This window comes from Halichoerus grypus, chromosome 8 (assembly GCF_964656455.1).
Source record: "Halichoerus grypus chromosome 8, mHalGry1.hap1.1, whole genome shotgun sequence".
NCBI lineage: Eukaryota > Metazoa > Chordata > Mammalia > Carnivora > Phocidae > Halichoerus > Halichoerus grypus.
The window spans coordinates 78366981-78386621 of NC_135719.1; the positions used below are offsets into that span (position 1 = coordinate 78366981).

At 36.5% G+C, this 19641-nt stretch overlaps 2 protein-coding genes across 2 annotated transcripts; both read right to left on the reverse strand.

The window, feature by feature from the left end:
• Nucleotides 1–2047: 2047 nt before the first annotated feature.
• On the reverse strand, nucleotides 2048–4363 carry LOC118529657 (olfactory receptor 4K13-like). The gene is made up of 2 exons (XM_036082593.2): nucleotides 4347–4363; nucleotides 2048–2969 (listed from the first exon to the last, which is right to left on the reverse strand). Exons 1-2 carry the CDS (start codon nucleotides 4361–4363, stop codon nucleotides 2048–2050), a joined length of 939 nt encoding a protein of 312 aa, XP_035938486.2.
• Nucleotides 4364–12157: 7794 nt separating this feature from the next.
• Nucleotides 12158–13084, reverse strand: LOC118529671 (olfactory receptor 4N5). The gene has a single exon (XM_036082607.2). It carries the CDS (start codon nucleotides 13082–13084, stop codon nucleotides 12158–12160), a length of 927 nt encoding a protein of 308 aa, XP_035938500.2.
• Between the last annotated feature and the right edge of the window lie 6557 nt (nucleotides 13085–19641).

Genomic DNA, 19641 nt, shown 5'->3' on the forward strand with positions numbered 1-19641 from the left:
TCAAGATATGGAAGCAACCAAAGTGTCCATCACTAGATGAATGGATAAGGAGGATATGGTATATATACACAATGGAATATTACTCAGCCGTAAAAGAGAATGAAGTCTTGCCATTTGCGACAGCATGGATTGACTTAGAGGGTATTATGTTAAGTGAAATGAGCCAGAGAGAGACAAATACCATATAATTTCACTCATACGTGGAATCTAAAAAACAAAACAAATGAATTTAAAAAATAAAAAGCAGAATTAGACATATAAATACAGAGAAAAAACTGATGGTTGCCAGAGGTGAGGCAGGTGAGGAGATGGGCAAAATAGGTGAAGGTGAATGGGAGATACAGGCATATAGTTAGGGAAAGAACAAGTCACAGGAATAAGAGGCACAGCATCAGGAATATAGTCAGTAGTATTATAATACTTTTGTATGGTGACAGATGGAGCTACACTTCTGGTGAGCATAGCATAATGTATAAATTTGTCAAATCACAATGTTGTACACCTGAAACTAATGTAATATGTATTTCAACTATGCTCAAATAAAAAGTTTCATAATAAAAAACCCAAAAAATATTAAAATGTTTTTAAAACTGAGACATTTAAAAAATTTTAAAAAGATATCAAAAGAGATGGTCCCCAAGATGTTCGAATAATTTTAGGTTTTCTATTTGCCTTGGGAAGTCTTTACAGTTTCCACAAACGCATGTATTATTATTTATTTAATATTTAAATATTATTTTATGTAATATTATTGTATTATTTAATAAACTCAGGCTTACTATCTGAAGTAGTCCACTAACTATTCCCTCTGCTTTTACTTTTGCTACATTATATTCTCTACTTAAAAGGACAGAGATATATCAAACCGTAATATATATGGGATCCCATCTTTACCTTTATCAAAACACATTAATAGCTTTATATTGATAATAAAGAGGAATCCACTAGCCTGAAAACTCTGGTCTTTTCCTTTCTGTAAAATCTCAGCATAGATCTTCTCCCTTTTATTCATCAATCTCCTTCACCAAGGTCTCTCTTTAATACTTATACAAAATCTTTCTCACTTAACAATGTCTAGGTACACTGGCCTTTTGCCTGGAATGCTCTTTTCCCTGCTTAAATGTCTAATTCTAGAGCTTTCTTAATGTGTTCATATAAATGTCTCCCCTTAACATGGTCTTCTAGACCACCACGCCTAACATAGATCTCTCCCCTTAGTTACTCTCTCTGGAACAGGGACCAGGTCTGTATCTATAACCATGTTATCTGTATTGATTTAGAAATGATTGGTACCTAGTAATATTTTTTCTTTTTTTTATTATGTTATGTTAATCACCATACATTACATCATTAGTTTTTGATGTAGTGTTCCATGATTCATTGTTTGCGTATAACACCCAATGCTCCATTCAGTAATATTTTTTTAATGTTTCATGAATGATGAAATTCAGTTGAAAAAGCATTGAGTGTCCATGCGATCTGATAGAGCAAGCTACACTAAGCAGTTCATGGTTTTAATCTTTAATATTTCAGTTGATATTGATTCTTAGAAAACTATTTGAGTACTCAAAGATATGTTGGAAATATTTATTTTTAGGCATATTTTTTTTTTGGTTTTATTTATTTATTTGAGAGAGAGAATGAGAGAGAGAGAGAGAGAGAGAGCACATGAGAGGGGGGGAGGGTCAGAGGGAGAAGCAGACTCCCTGCTGAGCAGGGAGCCCGATGTGGGACTCGATCCCGGGACTCCAGGATCATGACCTGAGCCGAAGGCAGTCGCTTAACCAACTGAGCCACCCGGGCTCCCCTTTTCCTCTAAATTCTAAGACAAGGAAGTAATGAATGCACACTTATTTACATATTGGACCTGTGCTATGAACATTTTCCATTAGATTTTTAATAAAACTGACCTTAGTAATTGTGTGAATTTTGAGAGAAGCAAATAGATAGTATTAATATTTTCATTTTAATTATTCCAATAAATATGTAAGACTCAAAATCCCCAAAAGGCAGAGAACACAAAAAAATCAGTTGTTATAGACATTACTTAGGAAGTGAGCCAGGAACCAAGATACTGGCTGCTGAGTCTCTTAATGGCTGCTTTCATTTCCTGATTCCTCAGAGTATAAATAATTGGATTAAGGAGGGGGGTGATTATAGAGTAAAACACAGAAAGAAACTTATCTACAGAGTAACTATTGAATGGGAAAGCATAGATGAAGATAGCAGGGCCAAAGAAGAGAGTGACCACAGTGATGTGAGCAGATAGTGTGGACACTGCTTTGGAGGATGCAGTGGAGGAGTGCTGCCAGATGGTGACCAGCATGACAATATAGGATATGAGCAAGAGAATGAAGCAGACTAGGGACAGGAGTCCACTGTTTGCAATTATGAACAGTTCTAGGATATAGGTGTCAGTGCAGGCAAGCTTGATGATCAGGGGAAAGTCACAGAAAATGCTGTCCACAGCATTAGGACCACAGAAAGGTAAACCTACAGTGAAAACCATCTGGCTGGTGGTATGTATGAACCCAGTTGCCCACGAGAGCAGAAGAAACACAATGAGTGCCCTGCGATTCATGATGGTCTTATAGTGCAAGGGTTTGCATATGGCAACATACCTATCCATGGCCATAGCTATCAGAAGAGACATCTCTCCACCCCCAAAGAAGTGCATAAAAAACATCTGGGCCATGCAGCCCCACAAGGAGATGGTCTTGCGTTTTCTAAGGAAGTCTGCAATCACTTTGGGAGTTGCAGCAGAAGAAAGACATAAGTCAAAAAATGATAAATTTGCCAGAAAGAAATACATGGGGGAGTGAAGATGGTTGTCAACTATCACGGAGATCACAATGAGGAGGTTTCCTACTATGATGGCTACATAGACAAGAAAGAAGATTGCAAAAAAGAATATTTGAATTTCTTGAGAATTGGAAAGTCCCAGCAAGATGAACTCAGAAACACTTGATCTGTTGTTCAGGAGATCCATTCATCCTTTTGTATGAGTTTGTCAGACGTTGCCTAGAAGACGGAAGAAACAGGATGTCATAGGGACTGACAAATCAGTAAACCTGATCTTTACTTACATCCTGTCTCATATGCAGGCAACAACCCTGTTGGTAATATGACTGTTTATAGGTATTTTGCAGGAGATATTTCACAGGACCACATGGCAGTAGACAGTGTGGAGGGAATGGAGCCAACTAAATGAAATGTGTGTGTTGGTTAGTAGGGGCAAGGTCAGTTGGACATTTGAGAAAACCTCTCCCTTCTTGTTCAGCTGCAGATCAGACTGTGTGTGAACACTTATTAGAAAGATAGAAAAGAGTTTTGGAAGGCATCAGCAAAATAGATTTTTATCTTTTTCAGGAAGTGCATTTACTGACACATTTTTGTGACATTCTCAGTATGCAGTAAAAAGTTTGCCATGTTAGGGGCACCTGGGTGGCTCAGTCAGTTAAGCATCCAGCTCTTGGTTTCAGCTCAGGTCATGATCTCATGAATGGTGGGATTGAGCCCCCTGGAGGCTTGCGCTGAGCCCATGGAGACATCTTCCAATTCTTTCTCCCTCTCCCTCTGCTTACTCTCTCTCTCTCAAATAAATAAAATCTTTAAAAAGTTTTCCATATTAAATATTGCTGAAATCACATAATCTGCATTATGCTTCTTAAATAGAACTGATTACAGACCATGAGCATATTGTTGTTAGAAGGTTGAGTATGGAGACAGTTATATTATTAACTGAGATTAAAGCCTATTACTGAAGAAAGATTAAGGTTTTTAGAATTGAATGACCCAGATTGATTCTCAAAACTACATAGATGCTCATCTACATATTGCTTATCCCTTCAGTTCATTTGATCAGACATCAAGTGTATCCCATCTGTGCATTCTTATCCAGTTGTTGCAAAATTGGATCAAAAAACCATTTTTATCTATTTGTTTTTAAGTTGTATATTTTCATATACATGAATATAGACACACCTAAATCACTATTATTAAGACTAGTGAACTTTACCATTGTAGTCTTGTTCCTCTTTCCTCCATTAGTGGGGGGTAAAGAGTAAGGTGAATCATTTACCTTTGTAAACATGACTTAAAAAATTTTTAAATATGATGTATTGTTTGAACAGAGTACCATCTTGGGTTACTTAGCTTCCTTGGGCCTATCCACCCTCAACAATTATTTTCCTTGAAGTTCCTTTAACCTTTAACTTTGTCAAGGATGGAAAAAAGTCATGGATATTATGTTACTGCCTTAGGTGGATTCTGCTAAGCGAAATGGACTATTAAAAAATGCACACATTTAAAGGGAATAGGTCAGTGCTCAATCTATATAAATCCACCTATTTAAGCTGTTCATTATTTGTCTGATTTTAGCTCTTATTCCAGTCTTATTCCAGGCTTGTTGTTCATGTCCAGTCCTTTCCTTGCTTTTATGAGAGCATAGACCCAGGCCTAATGCAGATTGTCAGAAAAGAAAATAGAATATACATGGTTTCAGGGTACATTTTAAACTTTTAGTTACACAGTTCAAATTTTTAAAAAAATATAGTATATTTTGATAACTATAATAAGCATTTAGTCATATTCTCTTTTCTATATATAGTTATTATCACTAAGACACACAGTTATTGTAAATGGCCCATAATCTCCCATTATGTTTGACACCATCATTCAGAGTAGCATAAAAACTTCCTTCTTTCACAAGGAAATAGAACTGAAAATGGAAATCTTTGTTAGTTCTCATTCACAGATGTGAATGTGTATTTCTTCTTTGTGCTTCATACCCTTGCTGTAAAACAATGATTTTACCTAAGATATAGCTCCTGGACCTTCTGTATTTGTCTGAAGTATGCAATAAGTACATTTGCAGGTGCACATGGGTCTGGCAGAGAGAGTCCTAGACAAGATGCTATCTCTATATTTGTTTTCAGCTTAAAAGTGTTTAACTACTTGGCCATTTTCAGACTGTTGCCATAGGAAAGTTGAATTTTCTCTTATGTTTTTCTAATAATTCCTAACGAATATAATGATAGCATAAATATTTTATGAGTGGTGATATTCTAAGATTTTCAAAGTCATGAATCAGGCACTTTATCCTTGCATTTCTATCATTTATCTCTCTTAAAATATTACATTGCTAAAAATAACAAAGGAATTTTCTCTTTCTGTTACATATAATTCAAAGAATAAAATCATTCAACCTGATAAGGATAGCCAAACAATTTGAACATACCTAGATTTCTTTTCTCTAAGAATAATTTACTTGGCCTGGATTGCTGCACTATTATCTTAATTTCTAGTAATCATTTGTATAGTGTTTCTGATTTTTGTATTTTTTTTCCAGTTGTGACAAAATCAGGTATATTCCAGTTTAATTTTCCCCTTTCAGCCCTCCCTTTAGTTATCTTTTTGGCATTTGTACTTATCACTTATGGACACATTTAAGGTTATTAATGAAAATAATGAGATAGATGTGGTATGTAAGGTAGAGTAACAGGTCAGGATTATGTAACCTACCAGTTTGCACTTGGACTTCAGAAGTAACATCAGTATGAAATGGATGCTTAATCTTCATCATCCAGTGATTTTATTTTCTGCTCTGAACTTCAAAAGACAGCAGTATATCAATGTATCCCTTGGTAGAAGGCCCAAATGAGGAAACTCATTTGATTGTTTTAAATTCCTGAGAGACTAGTAGTAAAAAAAAGTAATTAGGATGTTAAAATACACTTTTGACTTTACAGAAATGAGACACCATTTTTCATCCATAAAATTGATAATACTTTAAAGACAATTTTCAGTACTCAGGTGGTCAGTGGAAAGAGGACTAGAGTTGAATTATGAGAATTTTGTATGATGTTCATTCTTTTGTTGTAGTTTGATTTCTACAGTAAGCATTGATAAATATGATATGTAGGAAAATATAAATATTCTAGATTATTTTAATTCTAAATTGTGTTAAGGCTGAAATTTTCACATTTAAACTCTAATCTGTCTAGAATTTATTGATAATGTGAGATAATTTTTCATCTTTGCAATTAAATAATAATTCTTTCCACTAAGAATTTGTTATGCGTTCTTTGTAACTTTTAAGTTTGCTGATAGATCAGGCTCTTTTTCAGGTGTGCTCATTTACTCTTTTTCTTCCCTGATAATTTTTGAGGAGGTATTATGTATTTTACCACTCATTATGTTTACAGTATATTTAATGTATGGAAGAGCAAGTCTGCTCTCACTGCTTTATTCATTCACAGTTTTCTTGGCTAGTTTCATATGCTTTTATTCTAAATTAGATTTATTTTCTAAAGTTAAAGCAAGTTCCACTGACATTTCAATATCACAGTATTAAACTTGTAAGAAATGTAGAAAAAATGAACAGAATTACAAAATTGAGTCTTTCATCCAAAAATTTCCCTCTAAATATTTGTCTGCCTACTTATGACACCATAAAATTTTCTCATCTTCATTATCAACACATTTTTTTGTAACTCATTTTTTGTTATAAGTAATTTTTTTTTTTAAAGATTTTGTTTATTTATTTGACAGAGAGAGATACACAGCGAGAGAGAGAACACAAGCAGGGGGAGTGGGAGAGGGAGAAGCAGGCTTCCCGCAGAGCAGGGAGCCCGATGCGGGGCTCGATCCCAGGACTCCGGGATCATGACCTGAGCCGAAGGCAGACGCTTAACGACTGAGCCACCCAGGCGCCACCTTCTTATAAGTAATTTTGCCTAATTTCTACCTTGATGCTTTACCTAATGTGATCTTTTCCTTTATCATAATTGATTTTAATGCTCTTGTTTGCATTTTTTACATATTTAAGTGGTAAATGGTATCATTTGTAATTTTTTCCCAGTTCATTGTCTTCTTTGTTTTAGGTTACTTATAAAATAATCTACAAACATTAATAACATATTTTTTTCTAATACATTTCTTGTGCCTTATTGCATTAACTAGAATTTTAGAGCATGTTGCATAACAGTGATGATAACTGGCTATGGCAGAACTTGTTAGTTTCCCAACCATGACCTTTCCTTCTTTCTTGAAAAAGAAAGCTCATTTTCTTGGGATCAGGTGTCTGTGCACTTCCATGGAGTCTCCAGACCTATCCACAAAGCTGCATCTCACTACCCTGAGCCAATCACAGTTCTTCATTTTCCTCACCAGTTTAGCAATGAGTCCAGACCATGTACCAGAGACTGCTGAGTAGCCTTCTCCCATTCTTCATTAGTAACAGACACCTGAATTCATTAAATGACATTGTGCAGCCTTCCTTGCAAGTAAAAGTGGCCAATACCATGAAAGTAAACAGTATTATCAGGCAGCTACTTGGTGAAAATTCTTTATAGGGGCTGACTCCTGGGAGGGTTATGTCTTTCCCTCTCCCCAACTCCATATTTTTTCAGGTCTAATTGGAAAAGTGTGAGTTTTTATATTAATATTAAGTACTATAAATGCTTATAGTTTAATGCTATCAGTTAAATGTTGTATTGTACAAACAGAAGGATGTTAAGCAATTACTCAAGTGACAAAATATCTGAGTTGCTAACAGGAAATGTTCAGGGAAAGCAAAGATGAGCATCAGCTGTAAGTTCCCACCAAATCTAAGCTGGAGGGGTAAAAGAAGATGCAGTCGTACCATAGTCCAAGGGTGTGGTCATGTATTCATTTTCTTCTTCTCCCTTGAAAAACTTCCATAAACATGGAGGCCTCATCCAACCAAATTTATTATCTCATAGCTGTGTATGTCCAAAATCCAACATTGGTCTCACTGAAATACAATCAAGTTGTTGGCAGGACAGTATTCCTTACTGGAAGCTTTGAGGGTGAAACTGCTCCCAGACTCATGCTGGCTATGGGCCAACTTTAGTTCCAGGTGGTTGTAGAATATCATCTCCATTTCCTTGCTGATTTTTAGTTAGGGATTATTCTCACTTTCTATGCATTGCCTATATTCCTTGGTCATGTCTTCTTCCTCTTCAAAGCCAGAAAGAGTGCATTGAAGCCTCCTCAAGTTTCATCCTTCCTGGATTCTTTTTTCTTTCTCTGGATCCATGAAAGTTTCAATGCTTTTAAATACTCATGCATTAGATTGAGTCCACCCAGATTATCCAGGAAAATCTCCCCATCTCAACGTTTATAAACAATCATATCTGCAAAGTTCTTTTTGCCATGTAAGGTAACATATTCACAAGTTCCATGATTAGGGTGTGGAATTCTTTGGGAGACCATTATTCTGGTTAAAACAGCTTATATACAGAAGTCAGAAGTGTTGTGGCCCATTTCACTAGGAGAGCTAGAGCCATGGAAGTGTTGCTGAGTTCCAGAGTGAGCCACAGAAGTACTGCAGATGTTTGGGCTAAGGCAGTGTGAGAGTGTGTGTGTGCATGTGTGTGTGTTCTTTGTTGTCCTTTCCTCCCACCCTATGTTAATCTAACAGTGACACTCATTTGTAACTCTGTGGAGGTCAAGTGACTTAGGGTCCTGGAAATTCAGTCTTCATGGATAAGGGCTGCCTATAATACAAAGCAAATTTATAGAAATAAAAAGAATGGATTGGAAGGAAAATGGACCTATAATGGCACACATCCTTTTATTATTCAGTCTTTCTGGAATAGAAGTGTGGTGTGTGGAATTTTTACAGACATTTTGTGACAAATTATTTTAAAAAGACCACACACACAGGAGGTTTTGGAGTTTCTGGTGATACTGTGGTACTACTATACAAACATTGGACTAAGATACTATGATTTATTTTACACTAGAAAATAAACCTCTATCTAATTTAACTATAACACCGTAATCATGGTTGATTACTAGCAGACCAACAATTTTAGTCAAGGACATGTGATATACAGTTACTTATAGGGATGTTAAGTGAAATTTTCAATATTCCTAAGATAGGGCATAAGGAAAACAACATTTTCTCCTCCCAGATTAAGTCACTGTGAAGGATAAAGTGTGAGGACGAAAACCTCATTCATTGAAGATGGCAGGGTCCTGCCACATTTGCGAATTTTTAGGGGAGTTTATATAGGGCAAGTATGCTGAGACATCAGCTTAAAAGTTAAAGTATTGCATCTTGTACCTCAGTCATTATACCACTAAGAAAAAAACATAATGTCTGGTAGTCCTCTCCAAGTTCTAGAGGCAGTATATTCCAACGTGTATATATTACTTATTTATTGATTGACATGAGGGTTCTAGTTTTTGTGAACTTAGTTCAGGAAAGGCATGTTAGCAGATACAGTACAGAGTGAAAGGAGCCTTACTTACCACTAGGGCCATATGTCCAGGCAAATTTTACAGTATTAAAGTTACCTATGCTGGGAAATAGACCATTTATAAGGTTTTCCATATCCTAATAGGAGAATCATAATGTAGTTTCATAAGATTATGTAGCATGGCTATGCCATGTGCAGCAGAGAACTATACATGAATTGGAAATCAGCTCCTGCCGTTCTGCTATGCCCACATAGGAATGGATCATGTGACCATAGAACTTCAACTGACTGTCGAGATGGAGCTGTTCTTCATGTTTGTGTTCTTTCATACTAAGACTGACTATAGCGCATCACAATTTTAAAATTATATCCTGCTATCTTGGGATGGCATCCTCTAGGATGTAGTGTACACTCTTATTTAATAACATTATATGTAATTTGTTCCCAATAGAACAATCTGCAGGTTTTTATAGGATATTCCCCATTCTTCATTCCCTGTAAAACACATGTAGAATTTATGCTTTCTTTTTCCACAGCTTCAGGCTCTCTAGTTCCAGAAATTCTGGAATATGTTTTCACCAGTGATGCAGTAAGATTTCTATTAACCTCAGGCTCAATCACTTTTCAATTTTCTTTCCCAGAGACATAAAGGCAAAGAAAGGTGTTACCATCTTATAAAGGGTAATTTACCTTGATCACCTGAAGAGGTAGTACTTCTACTATACAATGTTTAAGTAGGATCATGGAAGATTTTTTTTAATCCAAATTGTAATGTGGAGTTGAACTATCCTATTTCTGAGGTGAAAAAAATCCATTGGATGGTATTACTTACAGAGATGACATTGAAGAAGAAAAGATTAGTGAACATGAAGACATAGCAATAGCACTATACAAAATGAAGCATGAGGAGAATAAAAATAATTTTTATTATATACATCTCTTTAAAAGGTAAATGACCATACACAGCAAAAGTAATAACAATATATTGTTGAATATATTATCTCAATAGATAATAGTAGACATTAATATAAAACAACACAAACACCAGGGCCAAGAGAAAGTGAATGGAAGTATACTGTTGTAACTTTCTTATATGATACCGGGAAAGATAGAATATTGATGTTAGACTGTGATACAGTAAAATGTTCAGTATGTATTTGTAACCCTAAAATAAACACTAAAAACCTCAAGAAAAAGATAGCTAAGAGGTCAAGATTATTAATATGAAAAAATTTAACTAAATAATAAGTAGAAAGAAAATATAAGTAACACTCAAGTATCCAATAAAATACATAAAAAAGACAAAACTGAAAAAACAAATGAAACAAATATAAAATAAAAACATTGTCAATTTTAACTGAAACGTGTCTATAATGATATATATAAAGGAACTAATAACCTATTTAAAGGCAGAGATTATTGTATTAGATAGATATATGTTGCATACAAGAAACCACCATTAATAATAAAGACCTACATAGATGAAAAGTAAAAGGATAGTGAAAGAAAAACTACTTTAATATGTTCCTAGTTAACCAGACTGTGTTATATCAATTTACTCTTTAACTGTTAACAAATTACCACAAACTTAGTGACTTAAAATAGCAAGAAAAAATTTTTTTTAAGATTTTATTTATTTATTTGACAGAGAGAGACACAGCGAGAGAGAGGGAACACAAGCAGGGGGGGTGGGAGCGGGAGAAGCAGGATTCCCGCTGAGCAGGGAGCTCGATGCGGGGCTTGATCCCAGGACCCTGGGATCATGACCTGAGCTGAAGGCAGACGCTTAATGACTGAGCCACCCAGGCGCCCCAGCAAAAATTTATTATCTTACAATTCTTTAAGTCAGAAGTCTGATCCAAGTCTCACTGGGCTACACTCAGAGTGTTGGCAGAGTTGCATTTCTTTCTGGAGACTCTATGAAAGAATCTGTTTCCTTGCCTTTTCCAATTAACCAAAATGAAGCAGAAAATGTGAAAAATATAAATATAAAACATCTGACAAGAAAGCAAATTTTAGGGTGCCTGGGTGGCTCAGTCGATTAAGTGTCTGCCTTCGGCTCAGGTCATGATCCCGGAGTCCTGGGATCAAGCCCCACATCGGGCTCCCTGTTCGGCGGGGAGTCTGCTTCTCCCTCTCCCTCTGTCTACTGCTCTGCCTACTTGTGCTCTCTATCAAATAAATAAATAAAATCTTAAAAAAAAAAAGAAATCAAATTTTAATCCAACCATATTAATAATAATCCTATTACATGTCATTCATTTTACAGGACTATTGTCATGCATTTACATATATATACATATATATATATGTATACACACACATATATATATACACACACACAACCCCAACAATACATCATACTATTTTTTGTACAGTCAGTATTTTGTACATACTTATTTACATATATCAACATTTTGGCAAGCTACTACATTCCTTTTTGTGGTCTTGAAATGTACCAATTCATAAGATCTTTGTACCCTTGTACTGGTCATCCTCTCTTTCTAGAATTTCCTGTCCCCATGTAATTCCATGGGTGTTTCTTTCAGGTTGTCTGGATATCAGCTAACCACCACTCTAAAAAACCTTGCTTAACAACCAAAAGCAAAGTAACTACCATCTCCCAGTCAAACTCTATCATAACACTATTTTTTATTTGCTTCAGAGCACTATCTCTTTTGGATATTATGGGTTGTTTTCAATTTAATAGTTTAATCTGTGTTTATCTACCTGTATATGACCCCAAGAGACCTGGAATCTTACCTGCCTTATTCACATAGCTAGAATAGCGCCTGAAAATTGCAAATACTTAATAAATGTAGTATTTGCTAAAATGACTGAATGATTCAGTGCATTAATGAATAAGTGGTTTAATTAATTCCAACTGTATTTTCTCCTTTGTTGCTTGTCTCATTCTTCTATTTCATTCAGCAAACCATGTGACGATTCAGTAACTTCTTCATGGAAGCTTTCACTTCCTGGTTGCGAAGGGTATAAATCACAGGGTTCATCAAAGGAAAGATGACTGTGTGAAAGAGAGAAACCACTTTGTCAGCTGGGAAGGCTCTGAATGGGCGAGTATAGATGAAGATGGCAGGTCCAAACATCAGAAACACAATGATAATGTGTGTGGTACATGTGGAAAGAGCCTTATTCTTCCCTTCAGAGGAATGTCCCTTCACACGGCAGAGGATGACCGCATAGGAGGCCAGAAGTCCCAGGAAGCACAGCAGGGTGAGCAGGCCACTGTTAGAGACCATCAGGAGCTCCACCACAAAAGTGTCTGTGCAGGCCAGCTTGATGACCTGTGGCACATCACAGAAGAAGTTATCTAGCTGGTTTGGGCCACAGAAGGGCAAGCGGAGAATAAGGCCTGCTTGTACAATGGAATGAGTAAAGCCCCCAAGCCACAGAGCCAACAGCAAGGTGTAGCAGACTCTAGGGTTCATGACAGTGGAATAGTGCAAAGGATGACAGATGGCGATGTAGCGGTCAAAGGCCATCACAACAAGAAGAAACATCTCCCCTGCCCCCAGGAAGTGCAAGAAAAAGAGCTGAGTGATGCAGCCTCTGTAGGAGATTATTTTCTTCTCAGAGAGGAAGTCCACCAGCATCCTGGGAGCCACAATGAAGGAATAGGATGCATCTAGGAAAGCCAAGTTGCCCAGAAAGAAGTAGAGGGGGGCTGTAAGGCCAGGGTCTGATCTGATGGTGAGGATGATAAGGAAATTTCCAGGGAGGATGATGAGATAGAAAACTAAGACTAGCACAAAGACCAGGAGTTGAGCATGTTGAGACTGGGTTAGACCAAGGAGGATGAATTCTGTCACCACTGTTCTGTTCTCCCTCTCCATCTCTCCTCTGTCTGCAGAATAACAAAGTGTTATCTGTTATAACCACCTTTTTATCATCTCCATAGCTCTTCTCCAGATAAAAACATTTATTTACCACATCCAAAACTTGCCTAGCTGAAAAAAAATGCATGTCCCATAAGTGTCTTATGTTTTGAGTTGACCCTTTTACCCTCCATTTCTTGATCCCTCCCTAAGACATTGTTCTCATAACCACACTCTCATTCCCATTTAACCATGTGCTTCTATATAATTGTGCTCCTCTAGGAGTCTGGGCTACTTTGCTTGAAGAATAGTCGAAATTTCCTGACTAAAACAAAACTTAACCATTATTAAATTTGTCAGGTGTGTTGTTTTCTCAGTTAGCTGTGGTGCACTGTCTCTAATGTTCAGATTTGTTGCTGGGTTTTCATCGCTTCTCTTTATTCCCACAGAGCAAAGCGCTTTTGCTAGTGCTTCTTTCCTTTGGTCCTGTAGAAGCCCTAGTTCTTGGTTGATATCTCTATGTCTTGTTTTCTAAATGTGTGCCTTACTTGTTCCTATCACATTGTTCTGCTTTGGTGCCCTTGTGCACCTTTGTTCCAAACTGGTTTAGGGTCTCAAACAAGAATCCTACATTCTCCTAACATAGAAGTATTCCCTTAGGTACACTCTTGGTTGGATCCCAATTCTGAGTCTGCTACATACCTTGTTCTTAAATCCTAATGAATATTAATCCAGTTTTATTTGCTCACCGTGTATCCATAACCTACTTTACCCTCAGACCTCAGAAATAAGAATTCCATTTAGAATTATATTTTGGTTATTTTCTAATTTGTATATTACTATAATTGTAGAAACATTTTGTAAATACTCAAATATTGTGATATCTGTATGTGTTTATTGGCATGAATGATTTAAAAAATGAAAAATTGCTAATTGCAACACAATACTGTAATGTGACATATAACTATATTTCTCTTGATTTTGAATTACATGCAATAGTTGTTTTTCAAAAGTACTATGAATACAATGGAACACAGTTTGGCAGTAAAGAGGAATGACATATTGTAATATGCTACAACATGGATGAACTAAAAAACATTATGCTATGTGAAAGTCACAAAGGACCACATATTGTTCAATTCATTTTTTGAAAATCTGTAGACAAGGCAAATTAATAGAGATAGGAAGTACAAGAGTGGTTGCCTAGGGCTGTGGGTGGAATGAGGAGTGACTGCTAATATGAGTTTTCTTTTTGGGGTGATTAAAATGCTTTAAAATTTATCATGGTGATACTTGCATAACTCTGTAAATAACACTTAAAACGATTGAATTATACATCTTAAATTGTAAATTTTGTGCTATGTTGATTATATCTCAATAAATCTTTTTTTTTAAAGAATTATTTGAAAGAGAGAGAAAACGTACCAGGGTGGGAGGGGCAGACGGAGGGGGAGAGAGAATCTTTAAGCAGACTCCCTGCTGAGCATGGAGCTGGACTCAGGGCTCTGTCCCAGGAGCCCGAGATCACAACCTGAGCTGAAACCAAGAGTTGGACACTTAACCGACTGCATCACCCAGATGGCCCTCAATAAATCTTTTTTTTTTTTTTAAGTGACATTATGTATGGAAGGGAAAACTGGAGAAGGAAAAAGTCTCACTTGAAATTTGACAGAAATTTTTGATAGCATTCCTAGAAAGAAAATGTAAGCAGAGAGGAAAAAAGAAAAAGACTAAAGAAAAATCAGCCTTAAAAAGTCCATTAAAAAATTCATGGGAAATTTAGGCAATATGCTGGTATTTTAGGGCACATTTACTAGGAAACATCAAAACATATGTTCTATGTGATTAGTAACATTTGTAACTAGCAGCTAAATGTTATAGAAAATGCATTTATAACACATGGGCACATATCTGTGCATAGAGATACTTATTTACATATGTATAAACACACACATAGTGAGTCTAAGAAACAAATGAGCAAAGGAAAAAAAAAAAAGAGAGGCAAACCAAGAAACAAACTCTTAACTATAGAGAAGAAACTGATGTTTACCACAGGGGAGGTGGGTAGGGGATGGGTTAAATAGATGATGGGGATTAAGGTGTGCTCTTGTTGTGATGAGCACCAGCCCTTATATGGAAGTGTTCAATCATTATATTGTACACCTGAAACTAATACCACACTGTATGTTAACTAACTGGAATTTAAAAAAAAAAACTAAAAACAAAAGATATGAAAAAAATATCTTTGGTGTCTTTGAAATTAGTTTAGGAGCTTCCTTCTGTCTTTTACACAGAATGCCTCCACATTCATTTCTTATTCTGTCTATAGAAACCTGCTCTTAGGAAAGTAAGTCAATAGCTCCTTCTGCCTATTCTTAGGTTTTATGCTTTCCAGGTGCTCACTGACAGTTATTTCATGCTTCTCTGGGTTGACAATTCCAAGGCACAGGAAGCATTCTGAGTTACAGTCTCCCACTCTTCCTCTGCTTTGTTTTTCCAGATCCACCTCTATTCCCTGTTACTAATGGATGGAATTACATACCACCTCCCCTCTTTAATCCACTTTCTTCTCCCTCCCATTTACATACCTTCTGTTCCTGTGATTCTAAAATTGTGCTCATCACAGAGACTGAGGACAGACCTGCATCAGATGAACATTACTCTGCATAAAATGAATTCCTGGGGAAAAGAAGCCCAAAACAATGATTCTCACAGAGACCAGTGTTTTGCTCTAGTCAGATAGAGCAAAGAAGTATTGTCAGTGTAGGCTAGTGTATGAATGTTTTCATCATCCCTAACCCTCCTTGTTATTTCAACTGATACACAAACACATCTGGCATTGAAGATGCTCATATCCTCCCCTCTTTTTCAGAGTGCAGACATACAGCATCCACAGGCCACACTGAGCATGCCTAGATTCCAACTGCTATCAGATCAGCTTCTGGAACCAGGTGTTTGGGGACTGATCACCTTCCTAACATGTCCTCCTTCATCTCTCCCCATTCATTTTCTCTTGCTCCCTTTTTTGTTTTTCCTATTTGCCTATTCTCTTCCTGCTAATTCTATTTTACACACTCATTTTCTCAGTTATTCTTTTTTTTTTAAAGGTTTTATTTATTTATTTGACAGAGAGAGACACAGCAAGAGAGGGAACACAAGCAGGGGGAGTGGGAGAGGGAGAAGCAGGCTTCCCTTGGAGCAGGGAGCCCGATGCAGGGCTTGATCCCAGGATCCTGGGATCCTGACTTGAGCTGAAGGCAGACACTTAATGACTTAGCCACCCAGACGCTCCTCAGTTATTCTTTTTACATTTGCCTTACCTTCTTTTATTTCTTTATTTTTCTCGCAATTTCTCTACATTGACCTTTCACTTTTCCTTCCTCATTGCTTTCTTTCTTGTCATTCTCTTTCTTTCTCTCATTTGCCCAGATTCTTTGAGTCTTAATTCACTTTCATTCTGTTTTGTATTCTACTTCATTATATTCAATGCCTGTCTTTCCACTAATTCTGAGACAAGAGATTATTTTTCTCAAAGGTAAAAGGAGCATGGTACGTGTTTCCTTTTCAATAAAGTCTTCCATTCCAATAGATTTTTCTATAGATAAGAAACCTTGACTTGCTCTTCACTGCTACGACTTTGTTCCTGAACATTATCCTTTTTGAAATTTACTTAGTCTCACCCACTCATTAATTACTTCACATTCTCTCAAATATTTTGTCTAACTCATTCTGACAAAAATAAATTGATTTATTTTTGTTCTCTAAAGTAGATATCCTTAGAACCACCCCTGCCAACATGAATCCATTTAATGAATGTTTAAAAATGACAGGGTGGTTCCTGGGGCATCTGGGTGGCTCAGTTGGTTGAGTGGCAGGTTCTTGATTTCAGCTCAGGTCATGATCTCAGGGACATGGGATTGAGCCCTGAGTAGGGCTCCGGGCTCAGTGGCGAGTCTGCTTGAGATTCTCTCCCTCTTCCTCTGCCCCTCCCCTGGGCGAGTGTTCTCTCACTCTAAAATAAATAAATAAATAAATAAATAAATAAATAAATAAATAACTCTTTTCAAAAAATAAAAGAAAATGACAGTGTGTTTTCTGACTCTGTCTTCATACCCTTTTTAATTTTTTTTCCTTTTTTATTTTTTTAAATTTTATTTATTTATTTGACAGAGAGCACAAGCAGGGGGGAGTAGCAGGAAAAGGGAGAAGCAAGGAGCCCAATGTAAGACTTGATTCCAGGACCCTGGGATCATGACCTGAGCCAAAGGCAGTTGGCTTAACCGACTGAGCCACCCAGCATCCCTTCATACCCTTTTTTAAGTTATTAAAATACACTCTTACCCATTTCTACGAATTTTGAAAAATGTGGATCAAGCTGAAAAACATCAAAAATATTTAATTGATACTAAACTTGGGGATTATATAAAAGTTTATTCAATTGCACAAATCTTCACCCAGACAACTACTTATCAATTCAATGGGATAGCTAAATTGGATGATGGAAACCTCTATCATCCTTTAATATTTTGTGGTTTTAGACAGTATCATAAATGTCACAGGAAGAACTCTGCTTTGGGAATTATTCTATCTTATTTAAGTTACTATTTCTGCAATTTGGTAAGCATATAACCTTAGCCAATCATTTAGTCTTTTAAAGTCTGAATTTTTTTAACCTATAAGGGAGAAATAATATTTCTACTCTTTCTACTGCATAGGGTTGACATGAGAATCAAATGAGAGGGTTAGTAGCCACATCACATCTACACAAATTGAACTAAGAAAGCACTCAGTGATTAGACAAATTCTAGTAAAAAATGCTAAGTGGACCCTGTGTCAGTAGATTTTTTTGTCATTGTGCTGGAGTTAATCCCAGAGATAGTGACTGCTTAAATCTGAGTCATTTCAAGGTAAAAACTTCTGTTGTTTCAAGGAAGAGTGTAAGTTGTTTATTTGTATTGTTTTTTAAGCATAATGAATATAGTAAGCCTGAGGAGGTTATTTTAGATCTTTTTATATAATTCAGCTAGGATTTGTGACTCAAGTCTTTCTTGTTTTAATATCCCTAACTCTGAGCCTTATATTTGTATATGTTAGGACCATATGCAAGAGAAGAAACTCAGGTCAGCTGAGTGTGGTAGCCAAGAGATTTATCAACTTATGAAATCAGTGAAGTTTGTCTCTGGACTTAGCCTACCCCTTGTAACTTGTGATTCCCAATTTTCTTCTCCCCCTTATCTCTGATTTACAATAGGAAAAACCTAGTCATTTGTGTGATACTCAAATGTAAATCCAAGTGGTGAATCTCCCAAGGCTATTGGCATTTTCAATTCTTTATAATAGTGCAATTAAAGATTTTTAACCCCTTTAATATAATACTAAGCATCAGGAGGACATGCAGGAGGTATATGTGAGGGACAAGGTAGAAAATGCTATATGTCTGAATTTAGAACTTACCCTTTTCCTGTTTCTGCAGGATTATTCCATTCTCATGCATTTTAAGGCAGCAAATGTCTCAGACAAATAGTATGACTTTCTTTCTATTCTTCCTCTCAATTTCTTTTAAATACGAAGAATGACCAAAAATTTCACCTCGTTAGGGCTCCAGTGCTACTCTCAAACAAGGGGCTATCCTCTTCCTTCTGATGAAAAGGAGATTACCTGATCATTTCTGAAATTTGCATCAAATATATGTCCTCATGGTGGGACTTTGTAAATTTTGAAATCTGCTGTCTAATTTGTGATGCAATAGGGAATATGCTTTGGGGTTTTACAGCTACCTTAAGAAGCATGCAGAGTGCTTCCAATGGGAATTATTAGAATGTCAAGTAGAATTTGAAGAAGAAAAAGACAAGAATATTTTAAGGATTAAAAATATGCAAATCATGTGCCAGCTAAGACCCCAGTGGATTGTGTCAGCATTTTAAATTTGACGTTTTGGGGCGCCTGGGTGGCTCAGTCATTAAGTGTCTACCTTTGGCTCAGGTCATGATCCCAGGGTCCTGGGATGGAGCCCCACCTCGGGCTCCTTGCTCAACGGGAGGCCTGCTTCTCCCTCTCCCACTCGTCCTGCTTGTGTTCCCTCTCTTGCTGTGTCTCTCTCTGTCAAATAAATAAAATCTTTGAAAAAAAAATTGACATTTTAATAGTGACAGTGATAATGGAATGGCACACGTGTTTATTAAGCATAATGAAAGTAGCAAGCCTGGGGAGGTTATTTTAGATCTTTTTATATAATTCATATAAGTGATGAGAAGGCAATAGTGTTTAATAAAAGGTTAGTAGTGACACTAAGTTAATGGTAAGTATGTTAGTATCTGCATATTTTGGGTGCAAAAAAGTTAGGTAGAGAGAAAGTATATTATGCTCCAAAAAGATTTTTCAGGACTAATTCCGCTTAAATAAGAGAACTTGATGGTGTCTTATACACTAGTTTTTTTTTTTAATTTATTTAATTATTTTATTTATTTGAGAGAGAGAGTGAATGAGAGAGAGCAGGAGCAGGGGGAGGGGCAGAAGGAGAGGGAGAAGCAGACTCCCTACAGAGCAGGGAACTCCACACTGGGCTCCATCATAGG